This window comes from Rhinopithecus bieti, unplaced genomic scaffold (assembly GCF_001698545.2).
Source record: "Rhinopithecus bieti isolate Rb0 unplaced genomic scaffold, ASM169854v2 scaffold_7673, whole genome shotgun sequence".
In the NCBI taxonomy this organism is placed as follows: domain Eukaryota; kingdom Metazoa; phylum Chordata; class Mammalia; order Primates; family Cercopithecidae; genus Rhinopithecus; species Rhinopithecus bieti.
The window spans coordinates 2,451,818-2,474,120 of NW_016806375.1; the positions used below are offsets into that span (position 1 = coordinate 2,451,818).

Below are 22,303 nucleotides of genomic sequence, written 5' to 3' on the forward strand. Positions count from 1 at the left end.
GTGTTTTTATTCTCTACTCCCCTCATTTCAACAAGAGCATTGAATTTTCTGATGAAGACTCTGGAGGGCATTCCAAAGAAGCTTGTCATCACAAACAATTAAATTGAACAAACAATAATAGCTCTCATTTATCGGGCACTTACTCTATGCCAGGCCTTATGCTAAGCACTTTCCAAGTTGATCTCCTTCAATCTGCACAATTATAAAAGTAATGTATGATTACTGACACTTTATAAAATAAGAAACCAAGGCTTTGAGAGGTTAAGTCAATTATGAAGATTACACAAGATCCAAAATGAGGATATCTCCAAAGTCCTTGTTCTTAACCATTATATTGCCCTGGAAATATTCATTGAGCCTATTCCCTAGGCAGTTGGGTTGCAAATACAAATAATTTTATTCTCTTGCCCTCAAAACTTCAGCATCTTAACAATAGATAAAACCTGTCAAGAACAGAAGGTAGAAAGTTGAAATGGGCCAATAAAAGCAGCACAAAAAAGACAGCCAGTGAGATAAGAGAAAAGGAAATCAGCTACAATTGAGGGAGGGAGAAGCGGCTTCACAGGGCTGTGGTAGCATCAGAGAAGCACCTTGGAAAATGGTCTGTTTTCTTTATACTATACTTTCATTCTCTCACTAAATCTTGTACATACTTTCTTCAAAATACTTTATGAATCTTACCTCTTTCATCTCTTCTACTACCACCTTTTCCAAGCCACCACTATCTGTCATCCAGACTATTGTAGGAACCTCCCCAGGCCCCTCTGTGGTACCTTGGATATTGTTATAAAATTATACATTTATGCCTTTTGTCATATGACTTTGTAATTCCTTTTAGAAGACAGAGTGTATTTTCTGCCCCATGAGCATTAGGTTTAGCTGCATACCTTGCTTGAACTAATGGAAATTAGAGAACATGACATGAGCAGAAGTTTTAAATATACTTGCATGATAAAGCTTAGCCTCTCGTGCTCCTGTGCCCCTCCATGAGGAGAGCAGGTCTTTTTGTAGCTGCTGCCCCTTGACCCTCAATACCCAAACGAAGACACATGGGGCAGATCTGAACCCTCCTGGAGTTTAGCATACCCTAGCCTACAGTGTAACCAGAATCATGGTTGACCTGCAGACTGCAGCCTGCAACCTGCAGAGTGTGATTGTTTTTTAAAAAAGCTTTTGTTATAAACCACTGAGATTTTGATGTTATTTGTTATGCAGCAAAAACTGACTGACACATACTATTTTCATGTCAATTTATCACTTCTCCTTCCTCCACAGAGGAGCCACAGTAATCTTTTGAAAATTAAATCAGATCACTGCACTCCCAAGCTTAAAATCCATTAGTGATTTTATTGCATTTAAACTCTATGTCAATTCCTTATCATGACTTACAAAATGCCCTGTCTCTTTCGTCAGCATGCTTTAGCTCCACTGGCCTTCTTTCTGTTATTTGAATATACAAGCTCACTCTCACTTTAAAGCCTTTGTACTTACTGTTTTTTTTTCTGTCTGAAATATTCTAGAATCTAGATTAGCACTGTCTAATATGACAGTCACTAGCCACATGTGACTCTTTAATTAATTATAATTAATAAAAATTAAATCACATGAAAGATTTTGTTCCTCAGTTATACTCACCACATTTCTAACACGTAATAGGGGCAGATGTTGCTAGTGCCTACATATTAGACAGCACAGATATAGAATGTCTCCCAATACCACAGAAAGTTCTATGTATTGTAACAAAGCTCAGGTAAAATATCATCTCTTCAGGCGATGCCTATCCTCCCTGACCACCCATCTAATGTAACACTATAGCTCACTCTCTGTCCCACGACTCTATTTGGCTATGTTTGTATTATTTAACTAGTATTTGAAATCATTATATGTATTCATTTCCCAGGACGTAAACCCCAAGGGTACAGGGAGTTTGCTGGTTTTGTTTTCTGTGGTATCTTCAGAGTCTAGTAGAGTGGGTGCTCAATGTGGTGGGGACTATTCCAGATGGAATCAGTGGCATGACCAAAGCTGTGAAAGACTGAGAGGCATGTTTGTGGCAACACTAGGTAGCCTAGTTTGGCTGGAACATAGAGTGTAGGGTTTAGATAAGTCTTAAAAGGAAGGCAGGCTGAGACTCATTATTGAAACACTCATATTTTAGTCTGAGTTTGAATTTAAAATAAGATGGGAAGCTACTGATATTTTTTTTTTTTTTTGAGACAAGAAGCTTGATGATCAGAAATAGTCTTCAATAAATTGATCTACCACCTATAAGTGGATTATATCATGAAGATAACAGTCAGAAGGCGAAAGCTACAATCCTGTGGGAAAAGAATAAAATGGGGATAGACTCAAGAGTCATAGTGGTGGCGAAATCAACACATAATATTGATTATATGGAGAAGTTGAAACCAGACACTCATATTTTAAGGCTGAATGATTGAACCGAAATAAAGTGAGAAAAGAGCAATGGGTTTGGCAGGAAAGATGCCAAGCTCTGGTTTTGATATGTTGAACTCAGAATGTATAGGCTGGGATTCTGGGGAAAGGGTAGACACTGGTGAGAGAAAAGGAGCAGAAAGAGTGTGAGAGGGCCCCTGTGGTGGTGTTAAGGAGAACATAGCCCCATGAAGCTTCGTTCTTGCAGGGGTATGTGGGGGTGGTGGAGGGTTGTGGGGGTGGTTCTTGGAAGGGGTGTGAAGACTTCCATCAGCCCTAGGCTGCAAGAAACAGAGACATAAGTAGATGGATTTGCTGATGAGAAATTCTTCCATAACCCTAGAATACTTGGTTCATTACATCAGAATAGAAACCATCTTTTATTTATTTATTTATTTTATTTTTTTGAGATGGAGTCTCACTCTGTCTCCCAGGCTGGAGTGCAGTGGCTCGCTCTTGGCTCACTGCAACCTCTACCTCCCATGTTTGAGCAATTCTTGTGCCTCAGCCTCCCAAGTAGCTGGGATTCCAGGTGTATGCCACCATGCCAGCTATTTTTTATATTTTTTAGTAGAGGCAGGGTTTTGCCATGGTGGCCAGACTGATCTCGAACTCCTGGCCTCAAGTTATCTGCCTGCCTTGGCCTCCCAAAGTGCTGGTATTACAGGTGTGAGCCACCAGCTCCAACCATATTTTAAAGTATTCAGAGTGATCTTGGAGTAAGGAAGAGGAGCTAGTAAGTGTAGTGTAAGTTAAATAATTTTCCCAAAGCTAATAAACTACTTGGAGTCTAAATTCCATATGGATGCTGTGAGCTTCCTGTCCCCCAACGCTCTTGCTTTCAGTGTCTGGAGTGAAGATTAAACAGAGGGGTTGCATTAGATGTTCTTTGCTCTCCCTTGTAGGTGTGACACTTCTATAGCCTTTACCAGATAGGTTAGGGATGCTGGAGCTTATCCTGCTCGCTCACGGGAGATTCCTTTCTAATTAACCACCTCAATTAACAAATGGAGCTTGGCACAGAGCTAAGATGAAGTTCTTCAATTTAACATTTCCTTCACACATAATTTAAATCTCAGAATCCTTTTTATAATCACACACTTGGAAAGGGATCTAGAAGCCATCTAGTTCATTTTCCTCCTCTGTGAAAGAATGAATATATGCATGAACACACACACACACACACACACACACACACACACACACACCCTTCTTGCCATCCTAATAAGCAACAACTCTTGACTATTCTGGAGCCAGGCCAAGAAGTATAGCCAATTCCATCACTTCACTGTTAGGAATGCCCTAGCATACCTCCTCCTCTCTGCCTTGCTATGCTCAGTGGCTTCCAATGCCTGAGGCCATCTAGTCTTGGCAACGAGTGTATCTGCCAGCCCTTGACTTGCACATATGATGTGGTAGAGAGAAGCTAGCACCTGCCCTAAGACAAGTGAGTGACCTAGTTTACCTAGTTTACAGGGGTTATTCCAGGGTACTTCATTCTTCTCTGCCTAGACGAAGATTCTCAATCCAAGTCGCCCATGGGGCTGGGTTTTGACATTCCACAGGGGAATTTACTCTCATTTGGCTCTTTTCCAACTTTTGTGTCTGAGCTCAAAAGTCACCTCCTTTGAAATGCCTTCTTTGACCACCTACTTCAAAGAAGGTGTTCTTCTCTACCATAGTGGTGATGTCACTACATCCTATTTTCTTTATGACCCTAGTAATGATCTCTCTCTATATATTTTATTTGTAAATGTATTTATTGTCTATCTTCTTAGCTATAATAGTGCTTCATGGAGACCAGGACCATGTCTGTCATTTCCAGTGTTCCCTCAATGCCTAGCAAAGTGCGGAACACACACTGGTTGCTTCTATTGGCCAGCTATTGCTGCAAAACAACCCATCTCTGATTTCAGTGGTATATAATATCGAGCATTTCCTACAATACTCACAGATCTTCAGGTCAGCTGGGAGAGCTCTGCTTCAAACTTTAGTCTGTGGGCTGTGGGTTGACTGGGGCACTTCTACTTACTGTATTTATCTTTCTTATGAGACCAGCAGGCTCTCTGGGGCATGTTCTTCTCATAATCTCTGCTTGAAACACGTCTGCTAATATCTAAATTGCCAGAGCATGTCACATGACCAAATGTGACATTAATAAAGCAGGAAGGTATATTTTTCCCAAGGAGTTTGAGGGAGAGATAAATAATTGCCAAACAATAATCTCGTCTACCACAGTGCTCCACAAATATCAATGACTGAATAAACAAATGGACCTTCCCCCAAATCAGTTGACCTTTGTAGCTAAACCACTTTTCAACCATTACAGTCCTGTGTCTCATCAGTGTTAGTCAGGGTATCAGTCCCCTGTAAATTCATGACCTATGTGAAAGAACCATACTGCCCTGTTTGCCTTGGACAGGAGCCAACTTGAGATCTCTGCTTGTTTAACAGAAGTTAAAGCCTCCTTCATTTGATCCTGGCTCTCCCTGTCCCCTCTTCAGGTATAGGGAAGGTTTCATTCCTGCCAAAAACTAGAGGGGATGGATCCAATTAGGAGAACCTACCATCTGGTGGTGTGGGCTCATCAGATTTGCAGCCAAGATTCCAACTGGGACTGTTAAAAGAGTTTGTGCACAATAGCTTGAGTGTTTGAGTAGAGCAGGAAATGTCCTGGTCACTGGGACAGAGTATAGGTGCCTCAGGATCATCAGACAGTTTACAGCTGACAGCCCCAGCATATTGTCAGAATGGCCTGGAGAGACCAGGCTAGCACTTTCTAACTGTTCTGTGAACACAGGTTTGCTCCTGGCTGGACAGAGATTACCAAAGACCCCTGTAGCTTTGATTAACTCAGAAGCCTGAATTTCAGACCTTTTGCTTGTCCTGGCTTCTGATCTTGCCTTACCCACCAGAATCCCTTGTATGTCCTTGTCTCATTGGTGGCTCTTCTGGCTTTAGCATGTTGACCCTTTGTCTACATTGGTTCAGCCCCAGCCTGTCTGAATTTTCTTTTTTGAAAAGTTGTGCAATGGGGGACATATATATATATAGAGAGAGATAGGTAGATAGAATATATATAAAATACATACATATATGTGTGTTGTAAATGTATTTATTTATAATAAATACATACAATAGACAATAAATACATTTGCATCTATATATAGATAGTATATATATGCTTAATAGGCAAAAATATATATATGTATCTATTTTGCCTATTAAGCATTCAATCTCCATTCTTTTGGTAATAGCATCCTGATTCTCTTTGAGGGAATTATTCCTCCCCCATGTTCATATAGTTTTGGTGGGCTGGCTTAAATCCACAATCCTTTGGTCCTTCTCACTACCCCAAGCTCTAAAAATGATGCTTTCACTAGGCCTATGTCAAGCAAAAGAATACAATATCCTGGCCACTGTGTTATATCCAGAAATGAGCATGTGCCCTAAGTTTTATGCAGTGACATCAGGTCCAGGATTTTTGTGGAACTGATGAGAAAAGAGAAGTTTCCTTTCCCCTGGACTTTTAGCTGGGCAGGTGAAGGCTCCCAGCAGTAGGATCTGATATGTGACACACCTATGCCTGAGAGCAAAGCCAGTTTAGAGAAAAGCTAAGCCAAAAAATCTAGAGGGCATGTCTCAGTCCTGATGACATCAATCAATCCCTTAATTTGGCTATACCTGAAGTTAAAACTATCCAGTTAGTTGAGTTTCTGTCACTTGCCACCAAAAATGTCCCAGCTGCTTACTGCTCAAATGGGCTTTCCCCCTTATTTCTGTAAACAGTAATTTCTTAAGCCAAAGAAAGTCTATGATCCACATATTTAGTCCATTTTCATGGACTGAATCATAAGTGAAAAGAAATGCTTTCAGACTTAGTGTTGCTATAAATTTAGATCTTGGATAAACTTAGCCTTAAGATTTCAATTTTCCCTATCCATAACATAGATTCATTTATGAGTAATGACCACCTTCCTAGGAAAACACTAAAAATTAATTAGCTACATTTTATTTATGTGCATTTATGCTAATAGACAAGAAGCCTGGTTAATTATGTTACCCTGCATTTGCCTAGCATGTTTGACTTTTAAAACTCTTTCATACAAATAATGGCACTTGCCTCTTCTAATAACTTTGAGAATCAGGTATTAGCACCCCATATTATATGTCTGGAAACTAAACTGGATATAAAATCTTTTCAAGGTTATACAGCAAGTAAATGTCAGAACTCACATTAAACAAGTTATCTCAAGTTCTGCACATACTAGAAATTCTATTCAATTTCATAGGAAAGTGTTCTACTGGGTTTATAGTACCCTTAAAATCATAACAAAATATGTACAAATGATTAAAATTTTATTGAGAGAATCATCACAGCACTGTTTTCAAGAAAAAAGGCAAATAAACTGGATATCCCATAAAAGGAGACAGCTTAAATAAATTAGGGTACATATGTACAGTGGGCTTTTATGAAACCATAAAAAATGAATGTGCAATAATGAAAGTAGCCTAAAGGTTATAATATGCAAAAATTCATGTTATAAGATAGTAATATAAATCTATTAATGTTTAAATTGTTAAGTTCAAAAAAAGGATGGAAAATGTATCCTTACTACTATAATTAAACACGTTTTATTTTGCTTGCTGCCTCTGTTCCTGTAGCTTTCTTTAATACATATATTACTTTTATAGACAAACTAAAGGCTATTCTCAAAACTTCATTTTCATCCTAGAGGTTCCACACAACGAACACATGGAAACACGCCTAACCATTGGGTATCAATTTCATTAGCCTCCAACTGCCTCATTAGCCCCAGTTTTGCCTGCCTCCTCAACCTGGACCTCCCATGGCCCTGGGCTCCCCTGTGGTCTCTGGACAGCAGGCTGGGACACACCAAAGTCACAAGATGCATACAAAGCTCATACATCAATGGCAAACCCAGGGCTTGAATCGGAAATTCTTTATTTAGAAAATGGAACCTTATACCTTATTTAGGACCCTTCATAACAATAGTCAAGTGGGAGCTAAAATGAGCTTTCAATTTGACTTACACCTGGTTTTCACCCCCATAACTTTGCAGAAACACAACAACAGCCATCCATAGGTATTTACAGCACAGCCTGTTGGAACTCTCGAAACTCATAATTTCAAAAGCATTACTCTAAGCAGCAATGATTAAGGCTTAGTCTTGTCACTGCCATTCATTCATTCATGCATCTAGCATCACTGAACACTATTCTGTGGTGGTGACTGTGATGGGAAGCTAAAGTAAACAAGGTCATTGACCTCACATTGCTTAGTCCAGTTGGGCAGGTAAGACAAGTGTTCAGCTGAGTAAAACCTGGGGATAAGCGTGACCATTGCTAGGGGGATGGTAAAAAAGGCTGAGGGGCAGAAGACCATGTGAATATGAAAGAGAAAAAAGGCTTAATAAAGAAGGTAAAATAAGAGCTAGAGCTGACCAGAAGGACAGAATTTCAACAGAGCAGTATGGAAGGAGCAGTTTGTAAGTTCAAGTGAAGGAAATGGCAGTGTGAATTTGAACACCACTGAGTTGTCTGGTTGGAACAGAGGCTGAGCTTCAGTGCTATGTATGTCTTTATTGTTAAAATAAATGAGGACTCTGAATGAATCCCTGCCTCCACACAGCCTCACCAGTTCTCCAGGCACTGCACTGGATCAGCCTCCAATCTCCAGGAATGCCCATGGGCACACACAGAGCCACATACAATGACAATGCACCCCTAAACCAAGTCATCAGCTTCCTTTTCCCCTGGCCTCTGTCCCCATCCTCCTGCCCATCTGCCAGACTCCATCCCAAACTGGAGATGGGAGTAAAGAAACAAGGTCATTGAAACACAAGCCAAACATCTTCAGGAAACGTGAATTTGGCAAAGTACTATCAAGCATCTGATTTTTGATGAGAAAACAGAAACCTAAACATGGCACTTCTCTGCTTAAAACTCTTCCGTGGGCTCTTTAGTGTTAGAGGTAAAGATCAAAATCCATAACAGAGTCTACAAGGCCTGGCCAGGCCTCTGCCCAGGAAGCTTCTCAAACACTCCTCTTGTTCCCATCACTGCATCACCAAAGCCTTCAGTCCTCAGCTCAAGCACCTATTCATCCTCCTGCACAGAGCTGGTTCCTTTGTATATGCTTTCATGGAATCACGGCCCTTTCCTTCAGATTGTTTATTACAACCTGTAACAAGACAATCATTCTTGTGCCATCTAATGGCAGCCTCCTTTATTAGCTGGTGAGCTGCATGAGCACAGGGCTGCTTTCCAGTTTTGTTCACAATAGTAAGCACTCCATAAATATTTGTTAAATATTGAATGAATTCATCTGAGGCCCCAAAGTAGGCTTAATGCTTCAGCATTTGCATACAGAATGTGCCCTGGATGTGCAACTTGTTGGAAGGGAAGTCTAGAGCTTTTAGACTCTTAGCTTGTTTAGGGACCCTCTTGCTAGCCAAAGGTAGAGAATTTCAATTAATCATATATCCCTGGCGTTTTCCATATGCTGCCAGCATAGAAATGCAGCCCCAGAAGGACTCTCAGAGACCATGAACTTCATTTTATAAATAAGCTTGGGGGAGGGGATGTTTCTCCAAGGTTACACCTAAATGATTCAAGAAGGTAGTCCAGCATTTGAATCCATATCTTCAAATCTCAAGTCAGTGTACTATTTACTACATCAAACCTGCCATTACAGGCAGGTGTGTGTGTGTGTGTGTGTGTGTGCAAATATATATATATTTTCCCATCTACATCATATCAATCTTTCCAAATTCAACTCAAATGTCCTTGCTTTATGAAACCTAAATCCCTCCAACTAAAGGTTTTCCTTCCTTCTTCTGAATGTGTGTGTATGTGTGTGTGTGTATGTAAGAGGGAGACAGAGACAGACAGAAAGAGAGAGAGAAAGAGAGGCAGATTTGGTTTATGCCTATTTCCTTTATAAGAACCTGAGCCCCTTAAGAGGAAAATCAATGCCTAATGCATTTTATTTTTCTCAATTTCTAGTGCAATGCCTTGTAATGAAAAATGGATTTTATCTCTTGCATCAGCTGTCACCAATTTGAGGCCATGTTTAGATTCAGTGGGAAAAAAATCTGTAATCAACTAATGCTGTCTGCAAAGGTATGGAATGGGGCAGTGACAGTGCATATCCCCATAGAAGGTGATAATAAAAGGGTTTTGGATGAATGAATGAACACATTCATGAATCTTACCAGTTTTCCAAATGTGCTATATGATCACTTTATCCTGAGTGGCTGAGAGGAGAGCAATAAGCTCACTCATCCCAGCAGGATCTTCACACTAGTCAGGGAAAGAAATGTTTACAAGGATTTTTCTCTCCATTAAAGCTGCTGATTATCAATATTATAATAAGAGCCAAGAGTCAATCATAGACAAATGTCAACACTTGTGTGCCTTAATGTAAGGACATGGGTGAAGATGGAGGAGCCAACATCAGACTGTAACATTAACCAGAGAACTGTAGACATCTGCCATGGAGCTGAGAACATAGTGTGGTGCAGGAGGCAAACTCCCAACTCTCCACCACATGGTAACAAGCATATGTAGCAGTGGTTGAGGGGAGGCGAGGAGGAATATTGTGACTTTACCCACTCAAAATACCCTCCTCCCACTCCACAACCAAAATCTGCTCCACCCTTTAATGCCTGCTAAAGTTCCACATTCCCCAAGAAGTTTTCATCATCCACAGTCATATCTTCTGCCTTGGAAGACTTAGCTCTTAAGCTTGAATCATAAATTCCACTGTGACACTTCTACTGTTGGGCAATTTCACTGCTATGGTACTTTTCTCTGTCCATATATTCATATATATTTTTTTTTCTTTTTTTGAGACAGAGCCTCATTCTGTTGCCAGGCTGGAGTGCAGTGGCGCGATCTCGGCTCACTGCAACCTCTGCCTCCTGAGTTCAAGCAATTCTCCTGCTTCAGCTTCCCAAGCAGCTGGGACTACAGGTGTGGGCCACCACGACTGGCTAAGTTTTTGTATTTTCAGTAGAGACAGGGTTTCACTGTATTAGCCAGGAAGGTCTCAATCTCCTGACCTCATGATCTGCCCGCCTTGGCCTCCCAAAGTGCTGGAATTACAAGCATGGGCCACTGCGCCCAGCCATATTCATAGATATTTAAAGGGAAAAAGCTCATTGAGTTTTGGAGCCCCACAAACTGGCTTTAAATACTAGCTTAGGTTTTTATTTTTTGCATAATATAAAGACACAACCTCTCTCCGTCTCAGTGCCATCATCAACAAAATGGGGATAATAACCTTTCAAGATTGTTACAAAACTTAAGACAACATATGCAGTATTTGGCACATAGTAGGTCTTCAAAATAATCCTTGTTTATCCCACCATCAGCCACCATTCTCTTCATTACTGTATACAGACTAATTTTTTGAGAGTAGGAGTTATACCTCTTTGGTGTCTTTTATTATTATTTTTTGACAGGGTAAATAATAGATATTATTAGAACAAAATAATAAAATGATGAATGCTGACGATATAAATCAGGTGTGAGCAGATTGGCCTACTTACGGGCCTGCCCAAACAACATAATTTGGTTAGTCTAGCAACTAGACAGGAAGTAAGGGAAACTTTGGTTAACTTGAGAGTTTATGTATTTAAAAAGAGCAGTACTTCTCAGCTCTAGACAATAGAAGTTGAGCAGGAATGTAGGCTCAGGGTTGCTTAATGCCCTAAGTTTTTTTTTAAAGATGCCAGAAATCTGGATTTATATGTCAAATATGAAAAAGCATTGTGTAGTCAAGAAAAATGAATCTGTGTTGCAACTCGGAAGTTGATGAGCCATTCTTAGGCAAGAGCTAAGGCCATCTGTCTGTTGCCAGTGCCTAACGTCTTGTTGGGAAGACCCTGGGCTTCCCCAGTAGGTCCATAACAGAGGGCATCCCACTGTAGTTACAGTTGCTACATTTCACCTATAGTCATTGAGGCTCTGAACATTTTTACGCTTTGTAATTCCCTGACTCCTATAGACATTTATTCATGTGTATTAGGGGCATTTCCAAGTGTTCTCAACACTAAACTATAGATATACGTGGTCTTTCTGGCAGCAGTTTATATTCTGGTGGTTAAGCTAACCTATAAAGACACAAAACAGACAACATTGCAGTGGTATCAATCAGGGCTTGCAAACTCAATGCTTGCCAGAGCCAGCAGGTAAAGAAAATGAGAAAAATGGGCTGGTTGGGAAAGAGGCCATCTAGATGAGGTTTACTCTGTTCCATCTCAGCAAATTGAGGCTACATAGACCTGGGCCCTAGTGTTGCCAGATATTTTAATATTTTAAAATATTAGTCAAGACAAGATGTCCAAGTTTTAATGTGAAATTCCATGGTTTGTACACAGTGTGTGGGCCCAGAACTCAGTCTCTGTGCTGGAACTGGCTTGTGGATGGCTATATTTAGTGACCCCTTCTGCAGATAGATAACCCTATTTATCCTTGAGGCACAATTAAATCACCACCTCCTAGAGACCAACTCTACTCTTCAAGGCATCTTTAATACTCCATACAAATTGCTGCTATAGCACTTGCAACATTACATTTTAATTTTCTCTGTTCAAGACAAAAAAAGTCTTACTATGGATAAAGTACTCCAGGGCAGGGAATGCAACTTACTGTTGTCTGCATTTGTAGCACTTTATATCATGCCTAGGTTTGGTTGAGGGCTCAAAAATGCTTACTAAAGAGATGGAAGACTTTTTAGATTAAAGAGTTTCTTAAAGTATGATCCCATAATAACTGCTATAGAATTCCTCCAGGGCCTACTCTTGAATATCCTGATTCAGGAAGTAGAAAGTTCATCATGAGTCTCGCTTTAAACAAGTTCCCTGAGTGAATTTTATGTGCACTAAAGTTTGTGAACCTCTGGGCTAAACTGCTAGCTCTACAAGGAAAGAGGCCGTGCCTTCTTTCCTGGCCCTTATATTCCTAGCATCTGTCCCAGTGTTTGGCGTGAAGTAGGCATTCAGTATGTATTTGCTGAACAAATGAATGAATAAATAGATGAATAAATTAAAAGGTAAGAATTAAGCTGCAACTATGCTACTCAGACCTCTAATGGTAATAATCTCAATCAGCATTTCATTTACTCCTTTATTTACACTTACCACAAAGGCACCAAGATAATCTGGGTAGCTGGTCAGTAAATATCTTCTCTATGCACAATCTCCCCAAATCCTATCCCTGAAAGCTTGGAAGAGTGCTTAGAGGAGATCCCAAGGCATTGGGTTGCTGATTCAATGGCTTTACTCTTTAATAATGGCAGACAAGGGAAGCAAGACAGATTGAACACAAAGAAGGCACCAAACTCTCACCTTGGCCAGTAGCAGTAGCTGTAGTCCTCTTCTATCTTCCCTACCTTCCCTACCATACAACCACCTCTTCTCATTTTCAGTCCCCTGGCTGCTAACATGTCTAGCATGAACAGTTCCCATTACACTTCCTCTCCCTTCCCTTCTCCACCCTCTGGTGGAGGGATAATGAATAGCAAAATGCAAAGGAAAAAATCAAATGACAGCAAAAACTATGAATAAAACAAATAATATTAGGTCATTTTCTAGATCTAAGACTGATGGGGCAGTTAATTTAAGGCAACTACTAATTCAGATTTGAAAAAAGCACAGCACAGAAAATTAAGTCTGAATAAGATGCTTTTATTATTTTCCATGTATCAGTAATGAGTGTATTCTTCCTAAAACCGCTGTGCTCCCACTGACATTTTCTGCTCAATTCAAACTGGGACAGATGTAAAATTTTCCCAAACCAGTGGGCCACAGCGAACATAGCCCTAAAGTGTTCTTAGCCTCACATGAAAATTAAGAGAGGTTCCTCCAGCCAGTCTACCATCTCCACCTAAATTGCCCAGTACCCCCTTTGGGATCTGGGAGCTAAAGAAAAGAAACACAAAGTCAAAGCACAAAATAAGATTATTGCTTCGCAGATAATCCCCATAACAATGTTTCCCACTAGACTGTAAGCTACCTGAAAGCAAGGGCATTTTATCATCTGTATTTCCAATATCTTTTTCAGTTTATACCTTTGAAGAAACATTTAAAGAATTAACTAAATGAACAAGACAGGAATTCATGGAAACCTGTACACTAGTATATGGATGGCAGCATCAAGTTCAAGAACTCAGATTCATCCACTCCAGGTTCATTGACCAAAATGAACAACATTGTCTGTATCATATTTCCGCCTTCCAAATAAACAGTCATTAACCCTATTAGAGAGCAAGTCTTAGGTTGCTGAGATAAAAAGACAGAAGCACCACCTTTTGCCTTAGAACCTTTTCTCCTACTTTTGCCTTTTATTACCTTGCTGTACCAGTCAACATCTTGACACTAGGAGAGCAGTTCACATCTCTTTCAACCAAGACCTGCTGTAGACATTTCTCAGCAGCATGTGTGAATACACACACCAGCTATTTATTCTTGATTCTCTAAGCAAGTAATGCAAAAGCTGTAAAGTATGACAAAAGCTATGGAGCCCTGCTCCAGGAAATAAATTAGCACATGTATATGCATGCAAACGTTTACAGATACACTGATGCCCACACCCAAATGCCCCTTCCAAAGACCCTAATCAAAGCCATATTTAAAAAAAAAAGGAAGGTTATCTGACAGCAAAATAGCTACTCAGTATTATTCTAGATTCCCAGAAAGATGGGTTCATAAAACTACAATTCAGCATTTAAACTTCAGCTCTTTTTTTAAGGGTAGTGAGTAACGCAGTAGACAAGATTTTCAACCTCAGCATCGCCAAAATGAAGAATTGCTATTTTATTTATTCAATGGACCAGTCCTGTGCAAATCACAGCTACAGTTTGAAACACTGCAAGTTTTTCTCCTTAGGTGCTTTATTAGACCTCTGCCTTACAAGACCCTGAAAACTCCCTTTCATTTCTTGGGTAATCCCACTAGTTGATTAGGTTACCATAAGAATCAGTGTATCTGTCACAGTATCCAGGAACATGGGCCTTCGGGTCTCAAAACCACCATTTGCTTCCTGAGTAACCTCGGGCAAGTTATATAACCTGTTGTAGCCTCAGTTTTCTCATCTATAAAAGGAAGATAATGTCTAGTACTCTGCAAAGCTCCTGTGAGGATTAAATGAGCTAACACATGAAAAGCAATTAGTGCATTACATGGGCTGTAGTCAATGCTTAATACATGGTAATGAATGTGACTATAAATGACTATAAAGTATTTATCATGGTTCTGATGCACAGGAAGTTCTCAATAAATGAAATCTGCTATAATTATAGTTCTTGGAATTTGTATCAACATTATTTTAGGAGTGGTCTTAGGGATAGAAAGAATTCTGACTTTTCATTTTGAGAATTCAAAGCATAGCCTATTCGAATCACTGGGAACTCAACAGTGGGACTATGAGAAAGACACAAAGGAAATATGGTCCATGCCTTCCATCATAGACAGCTCAGCAGAAGTCACCAAGTCAACAGTGACACAGCAAGACTATAGTGCCAATTCAATCCAGTTTGGGGTCTCAAATTGTTCTTGTGAATTCAGCTCACACTTCCCTGCCATAAATTTTTACTTGAGCTTAATCCCTGAAGGGAAAATGTGTTTCCTGATTAATTTTTATGCTTTCATCTGTCATAAAATGCCAATCATGTGAGCACAGGCTTCCTTTTCATTCCTAGTTGCCAGGAAAACTCAGAATGATGTTTGTTGCTCACATTTTACAATGCATTCAATTCAGTTGTCAGAGATTTATCTATCCCTCCTGCTTCTTGAGGCTACCTTTGTTCTGTTTGATGCTCAATGACCATCCTACAAACTGTGTCTTAAACAACCAATCTCCTCAAGCCATTTTAAAAATGACCAAGGTGCCAAGTTTTAATAATTATTGGTCACTTCCGAAAATGAAGAACCAGATGTATACAACTTCTCAACTATTTTTTCTTATCAAGCTACATTCTGTCCATTTAACTTGTGGATAGGAAATGCCTTGAGCATTTTAAATCACATTTTCACAAACTCAGGACCCTTAATTCTATGTCTCTCAGAAGTTTCTTATGTGCAAAACTCTCTCAGCTGGACCAGAAAACCTCTGCAAGGTAGGGAAGATGCAGTCAACCCAGGCACCCGTCGTGCTGGCATTTAAAGTTAGCTGACAGTGAAAAAGCAAATCCATTCCATGAAGCATTGCAGGGGCTAAAATGCCAACTGCTGGAATCACTCAGAAGCCTCTAGACATTTTTCTTGGAGGGCTTTCTCTTATGAAGACGAATGGCAACTGAAGTCATTTTTGCAACACCACCAGCTACCCACAGGCCCTCCTTTCATTGGTCTAGCGCAGAAAGACATCTCAGAAATAGAAACAATTACTTACATCTATAGGTCATCTCAAAGCTGTCGCTGATGTTCACAATATCAATCTGGGGAGCAGCTTCGGGGCTCTGTGAGTTGCGACAAAGCAAATCTAAAAGCAGCATGTTCCTGTGACTGCTGGTTTGGAAATAATCCCCCTAGGAGAAAAGAAAATGCAACATGGTATAGGGCTAGAGATAGGTTTTAGTTCCTCACGACTCACCCCAGATGAGTCCTTTTCTTCTCCCCATGCCAAACTCACTAGCTGTAGCCTTGAGTGGTACAGATGAGAGTTCAAATAGACTTAACTGGATGCTGATACTTAAGCTCCTACAGATGAGCTTTTTTGTGACAAGGGCCTCTAATACCTATTACTTTGCTCAGACATTTGATTGTGTACCCCTAAACTCAGCTAAAGTCAGAGAAAACAGGAGACTTGTGCCATTTCTCTTCTTTCTCCCTTGTGCAAACCACCTAGGAACTGCTATTCTCTTATATAAACATACGCATAAGCCCCCTCACCCTCTTGTCATGTCTAATTTGTCTTATATCAGCCCCATCTCTTACCAGAGAGCCTTATGGGAAGTAGGTACTAATCAATGCTGCAAGGTGATTGAAATCTAGCTCTGGGACCCTGTGGGATTCTCCACTACTATAACTATTTGCTTGGACACTTCTCAGTCTTTGGCCTAGCAAGACCTGCATGCAATCTAACTATTCTATTGCCCCTAAGGTTTATTATTCATTTTCTCTAAAAACACTTGTTTTTCTGCAAACAATGTTTTGCTTCTTCTTTCACCACTCATGATCCCAGTTACCTAGAAATGACTTGTTACATAAGGGATTGCCATTGTGTGTTTGCATGGTGGAACCTTGTGCTTCAAAGATGTGGGATCTTAGAATCTCAAGAGGATACAAGCATTCTATTCTAGTAAAAGGTATAGCAAAGGTGCCTGATAGGGTGCCTGTTCCAAGAAACAAGAGTTCATGGCTTACCTTTGTATTTACTGTCAACATGTAAATCAATTACATTTCTGTGAATTAAAATCAGCCATTTCTAGAGACTGAACTATAATGATGTTTACATAGAAGTTTATCTCAGATCTGACAGTAATCACAGTCCAAACACAATGCACTTCTAACTTCTTGTAGAGTGGGTATGTGTTTGTTTTTAAAAAACAATAAATGGATTGCAAGCCTTTTGTTACAGATCACACGAATAGAATCAAGTACTACCTGATGGCGGTGATATTTTCAGCATTCTGTTCTACAATTTAATGCTTCAATCTCTGTTTTTGAAAACAGTAGCAATGGCTTTATCAGTTAAACAACCAAGGTAGGGCTAAATATAATTTTAAAAATCTGCAGAGATACATAAGAAAACAGCACATACACAAAACATTCTCATGCATTTATACCAGTTGCTATATACACAAATACACTAGACAAACACATCCAATCCACAAAGGATAGGTAGTATATAAGCACAAATGTAAACAATGCCACATGTAAGAGCCAGTGATTTCCACACGTACATGTGCCCCCATTTTAAAGAATGAAAACAACAAAAAAATTATTGATTCTGATGCTCCCCCTTCCCCCCAGATGACCACACCCCAAACACTTCCCTGTCCCCTTTCTACTCCTCTGCAATGAATGAAAGAGAAGGGGTGGGAGGTTGGGGAGTAGAAGGCTACAGGCTGGGCTACAAGGGAAATGTCTCCCGTGAAGGCAGGAAGTTTTGTGTGTAAGGCACTAGCACACAGATACATACACACTTCAGGATGTAGCTTAACAGGTGTCAGGAAACAAAGCAAGTTACTCCATGACCACTCCAAGTCGCCAGCTAGTTGGAGAGGCCGAAAGAGATGGGTACTGCAGCACACATATGCCTGACAAAATATCAATTGCACCACGTCCCCCCTCAAACACACACTCACAAAAGAGCACAAACTCCCAGCAATGCGAACTTTCCCTAGTGGAGCTATCTCCCTACCAGGGAAGAGAGACTAGAAACCAAACCAACAAAGATGCTTCCAAACACAGCAGCTTGCTTCATTCCGGGACACAAACGACACTGAAATCCTGGTCACACGGAAGCCCCAAGCCCTTGTGGACATGCTTTGTGGTTGACATTATTGCTCCTGTTTGTTTTGCTTTCCCTCATGATTATCAGGAGTAGCAATATCTGTCAGTTCCCTCAGAAATACAGGGAGGGTGGCGGGGCCTTTCAGAAGTGCAACAACTAAGAAGGGGAAATGGGGAACAAGAAAAGCATGCAGCATGTTGCAACCTGCCTCTAAGTTGAGAGGATGGAGCCCAGTAACAAGGATAACGGACAGCCAACAGGAGGAGAAAGGAGCATGTGTACGTACGTGTGTGTGCTTGTGTGTGTAAAAGGTAGACCTCTGTGGACAGGAAATCTAAGAGGAGGGGTTGAGGAAGGAATGGAGAAAAGGCAGGCTAGGAAGTTCCAGGATTGGGGGAGTGGAGACCACCAGCGCAGCATGGCAGACAGCAAAGGGAAGGCAGCTGGAGGAGTCCAGAGCAGGAGAGGGAGCCTACCCGCCTTGGAGTGGGGGCCTTCTGGCATTATTTCAGTGGCTGCAATATACCCAGCACCCCTCACTCCTTCTTCTAGAGGGTCTCTTTTCTGTCTCCTAGCAGAGAAAGCACTGCCTCCTTCAATTACATATATATGTGCATATGTAATATATAATCACACACGTGAAAACACACACACCATACATACTTACATTAAAAATGGAATCAAGCACCATCTACCAAGCAATACAGTTAACTCCTTAAACACCCACCACCCCTTTCAGCCTGATTTTTTTTTCCTCCAAAGCGATAGTTCCTCCATTTCACATGCTCTTGCCTGGAGTGCGAGTGGGATGTGTGTATGTGCGAACACTTCCCCTCTGCCCTCATCCCATCAGGAGAAGCCCCCTCCTCTGGCTGTCAGCCCAAGTCTCCCTTCTGTTACTGCAGCACAGCTTTAGGGAGCCAAGCACAACAGTCAGTATCGGGGAGGGGGTACACAACCCCTATGCCCCAGAAAATCCCTGGCCAGACCCAGAAAGTCCCTCCCCAGGCTGCCCCCTCACTCACCGATCTGGATATTGTTGGGGAAATTGGCACCTACTACCGCGCCTAGGAAACCGGTGCAGAAGAAGGCAAAAATGTGCTGCATATTCCTTTTTGCATTGGCGAAAAAGAAGCCCAGGTCCAATCATAGATTTGGTGTTTCTCCCCCCTTTCCCTTTATTCTTCTCGCTGTTCTGCCTGTTCTTTTCCTCCTGCTGTTCCTTCCTTGCTTGCTTCCTTCCTTCCTTCAGTGAGGTTTGTCTGTTTCCCTTGGAATCGGAGCACTTAAACTGCAGCGTTAACACCAACTGACAGCCAGATTAACTGAGCACGGGAAGAGAAGCCCGTCCTCATGCTAGCTGGAGCGCTGGCTCCCCCTCTCCTTCTCCTCTCCCCTCGCAGCCTGCCTCTCTCTCCCTCCCTTGCTCTCTCTCGCTCTCCCCCTCACACTCACACAGGCAGTAAGCTCTATGCTAATACCCACCGAGCCAGCTTGGAGTTCCACAGCCGACCTTCCTACTTATTCCCCCTGCCTTCCGTCCTCACCTTATCCTCCTTTCTGTGTGTGAAGAAAGGATGGGGGGGGGGGGGCGGGAGGTGACACGTGGCGCTTGGTCCTGGAAGGGGCAACCTGGCAGTCCTCTTTACCCTCCCCCACCTTTCTGAGCTCTCTCTGCCCCTCTCCCAGCCCCAGGCTGAAGCTGCTGGGAATGTGGGTTCAGCTGTAAGTCAGTAGGTGGCAGGGGGTCCCCACAATAGTCCTCAATCCACCAGCTGCTTGATCTAGGTCACTTTTTCTAGGAGTCCACCGGCTGCGCTGGATATATCTCCTGCACTCCACTGGCCCAATTATTCCTACAACTAATTCCTGAGGGAAAGACCCTAGAAATCCCTCCTAGGAAATTTAAAGGAGAAAAAAAGGCTTTCTCTCTCCTAATGGAAGGAATGACAGATAGACAAACAAGGGAGGATCTGGAGTGACTGGCAGGTATTTTGACCAGATACTTGACAGTCCCTGTCTACCTTTACAAGGGAAATGGTGGTCTCTTTTCAATCCCAGGCATTTAAAATGGGCCCCTTTCTCCCTTTCCCTGCATTCCACAGGAGTCTATAGCATCAGAATCGTGTGGGTGTACAATAAAGACTAAGGATACTTACACAGAGCAATTACATGAGTCATTTTGCAGGGATTCTAGTGAGAGGATTCTTTCAGTTCTCTCTGGATGCTGGTCGTGTCTGGTGTAAGCTGGAACTTCACAGACTCTCCTGGACCAGGGTTTCTGCTGAAATAACCTGTAGAGAGATCAACTGTGTTCGGGAGAACAGTGTTAAATGCAAAGCAGCAGCCACTAGCAGCCACAGAATACAGTTTTTGAAGGAACTTTACAGTTTTTTATCCATCTATCTTCACTCCAATCCTGCAAAGTGGCCATGAGCCCTGTTTTACAGATGAAAAAGATAAGGCTTCTAGGATTAAGTCATAAAGACACAGACCTACTAAGTTGTATAGTACAGCCTACAAACTTGAGTGCTATGGCCATTACCAGTTGACTTACCGCCCTGGCCAGGTCTCCTGTCCAACAGGAGATGATCCGGGAAAAGGAAAGTCAATCTTGTCTTTTGTAAGAAAGAGAAATAATACACTTTGGTCTCCATTTTGCTTTGCCATATGAATAGGCCATTTTATCCAGAGACTCTTCACTTCCCTCACCAAGACTGTATATCATGTGGACTTGAGTGACAGCTACAAGGACTGGAATTTGTAAAAAATATCTGACCACATACAATGAAGCCCCAAAATAGGAACAACCTGTAGGTCAAATGCTTTGTGATTTCCTATGCACTTTCAGATATATTAATTAATTAGCTAAAATAATTTTTAAGGCTAATGTTTATTCACTATTTTGAATGTGCCAGGTAACATGCTAAGCAATGCATCTGCATCATTTATTTGTACAATACCTGTGTAGGTAGCCTCATGCCCATTTTATAGATAAAGAAACAGAGGTCTAAAAATTCACCCCAAGTTTTCACTGCTAATGAAATAGATTGGGCATTTAAACACAGTAACCACCACCATCAGGCCCCAGCTCTTAATTCTTAGGCTCTAATAGCAGCAAGCACTGGGTGGGAACCTTCTAAAGGTAGAATCAGCATCAGCATAGGAAGATGAGAGAACAGAATCAGGAAAGATCACTTCTAAGGTCTTGGCCAACATTAAGAGTCTGTGATTTAATGATTCCATCTTTTAATTTCTCCATTTGCATTTTTTGTATCTTACTATTTTGAACAGTACCTGGGGATCTTTTAGGTTCCTTAAGCTTTGTGCCTGGTAATAATAATAATCAGGCTGTCACTAAAGGCTTTACACGTCGCAGTCACCTTTTAGAGGAAGTTCTTTAGGCCCTTCACAAGCGAAACCTCAAGGCCCCCTCCCCCCCTTATTAGGTAAGAATTGTTTTGCATACTTTGTAGGGAGGGGACTTTCAATGGAGTTAAAAAGATGAATTTTCCATGGTCATTATAACTCATGTAGTCAAGCAGGTCTTCCTAAAACAGAGGTCTACATCACTGCCCTGCTCAAGTATGGTCAATAGCTCCCCTCAGTCTATTAAATACATAGTTGTTCGCTGATTAAATTCAGAACTTACATATTTCAAGTGTAGGCATCTAGGTCAAACTACATTAGGTTCAACTGTTTATGCCATGTTTCTTTATAATTTTCTTCATTTCAAATGTTGGTGGGGAACCTATTCTGTATCTCACAGGGTGCTAGGTGCTGGGTGATATGAAGAGGAATCAGACACAGTCTCTGCATCAAGGCAGGTGAATGAGGCAGAAGAAAAAGACAGACGAACCCGGACAACTGTCATCCAGAAAGACCATGACTAGTGCTCTAAAAGATGTAAACACAACAGTGGGGGAACAAAGAAGGATGCAACCAGTGTGTCTGTCTGTGGGGATCCAGCCAGGCTTCAAAAGAGCTGAGCTGTGAAGGATGAGGAAATTATGGGCAGTAACTGAGGACTGGGAAGGACATGCAAACCAAGGAAAGAGCCCCAGCAAGGGCTGGAGGCAGGAAAGAACACCATGTGTTCTGTAAGCCTGGAGCCGGCAGTGCATAACTGGGAAGAGTATACTGGGAAACATGGAACTTAGAATAGGTCAGCATCAGGATTTGGAACCCACTGAATTCCTGGGAACCCATGGTGAACCATGGGGCATTTTTAGTATGCTAGTTCCAATAGCAGGCATGTGCATGAGAAAGAAAAGATTGACCACTGGTAGAAGGTGATTTTCTCATTTCCTCATCCTCAAAGGTTAGAAGTACCTACCGAACAGCTTCGTTTCCCTAAATAACTTATTTGACATCATCCTTT

General features: G+C 41.4%; 1 protein-coding gene across 1 annotated transcript in view; it reads right to left on the reverse strand.

Moving 5' to 3' along the window:
• The window catches only part of GRIA1 (glutamate ionotropic receptor AMPA type subunit 1), a 333,366-nt gene extending 314,104 nt beyond the window's left edge, over nt 1–19,262 (reverse strand). Inside the window, 3 exon segments of the mRNA XM_017875722.1 lie at nt 15,856–15,920; nt 15,922–15,991; nt 18,948–19,262. Coding sequence (XP_017731211.1) covers nt 15,856–15,920; nt 15,922–15,991; nt 18,948–19,029 — 217 coding nt within the window. The 5' untranslated portion in view covers nt 19,030–19,262.
• Between the last annotated feature and the right edge of the window lie 3,041 nt (nt 19,263–22,303).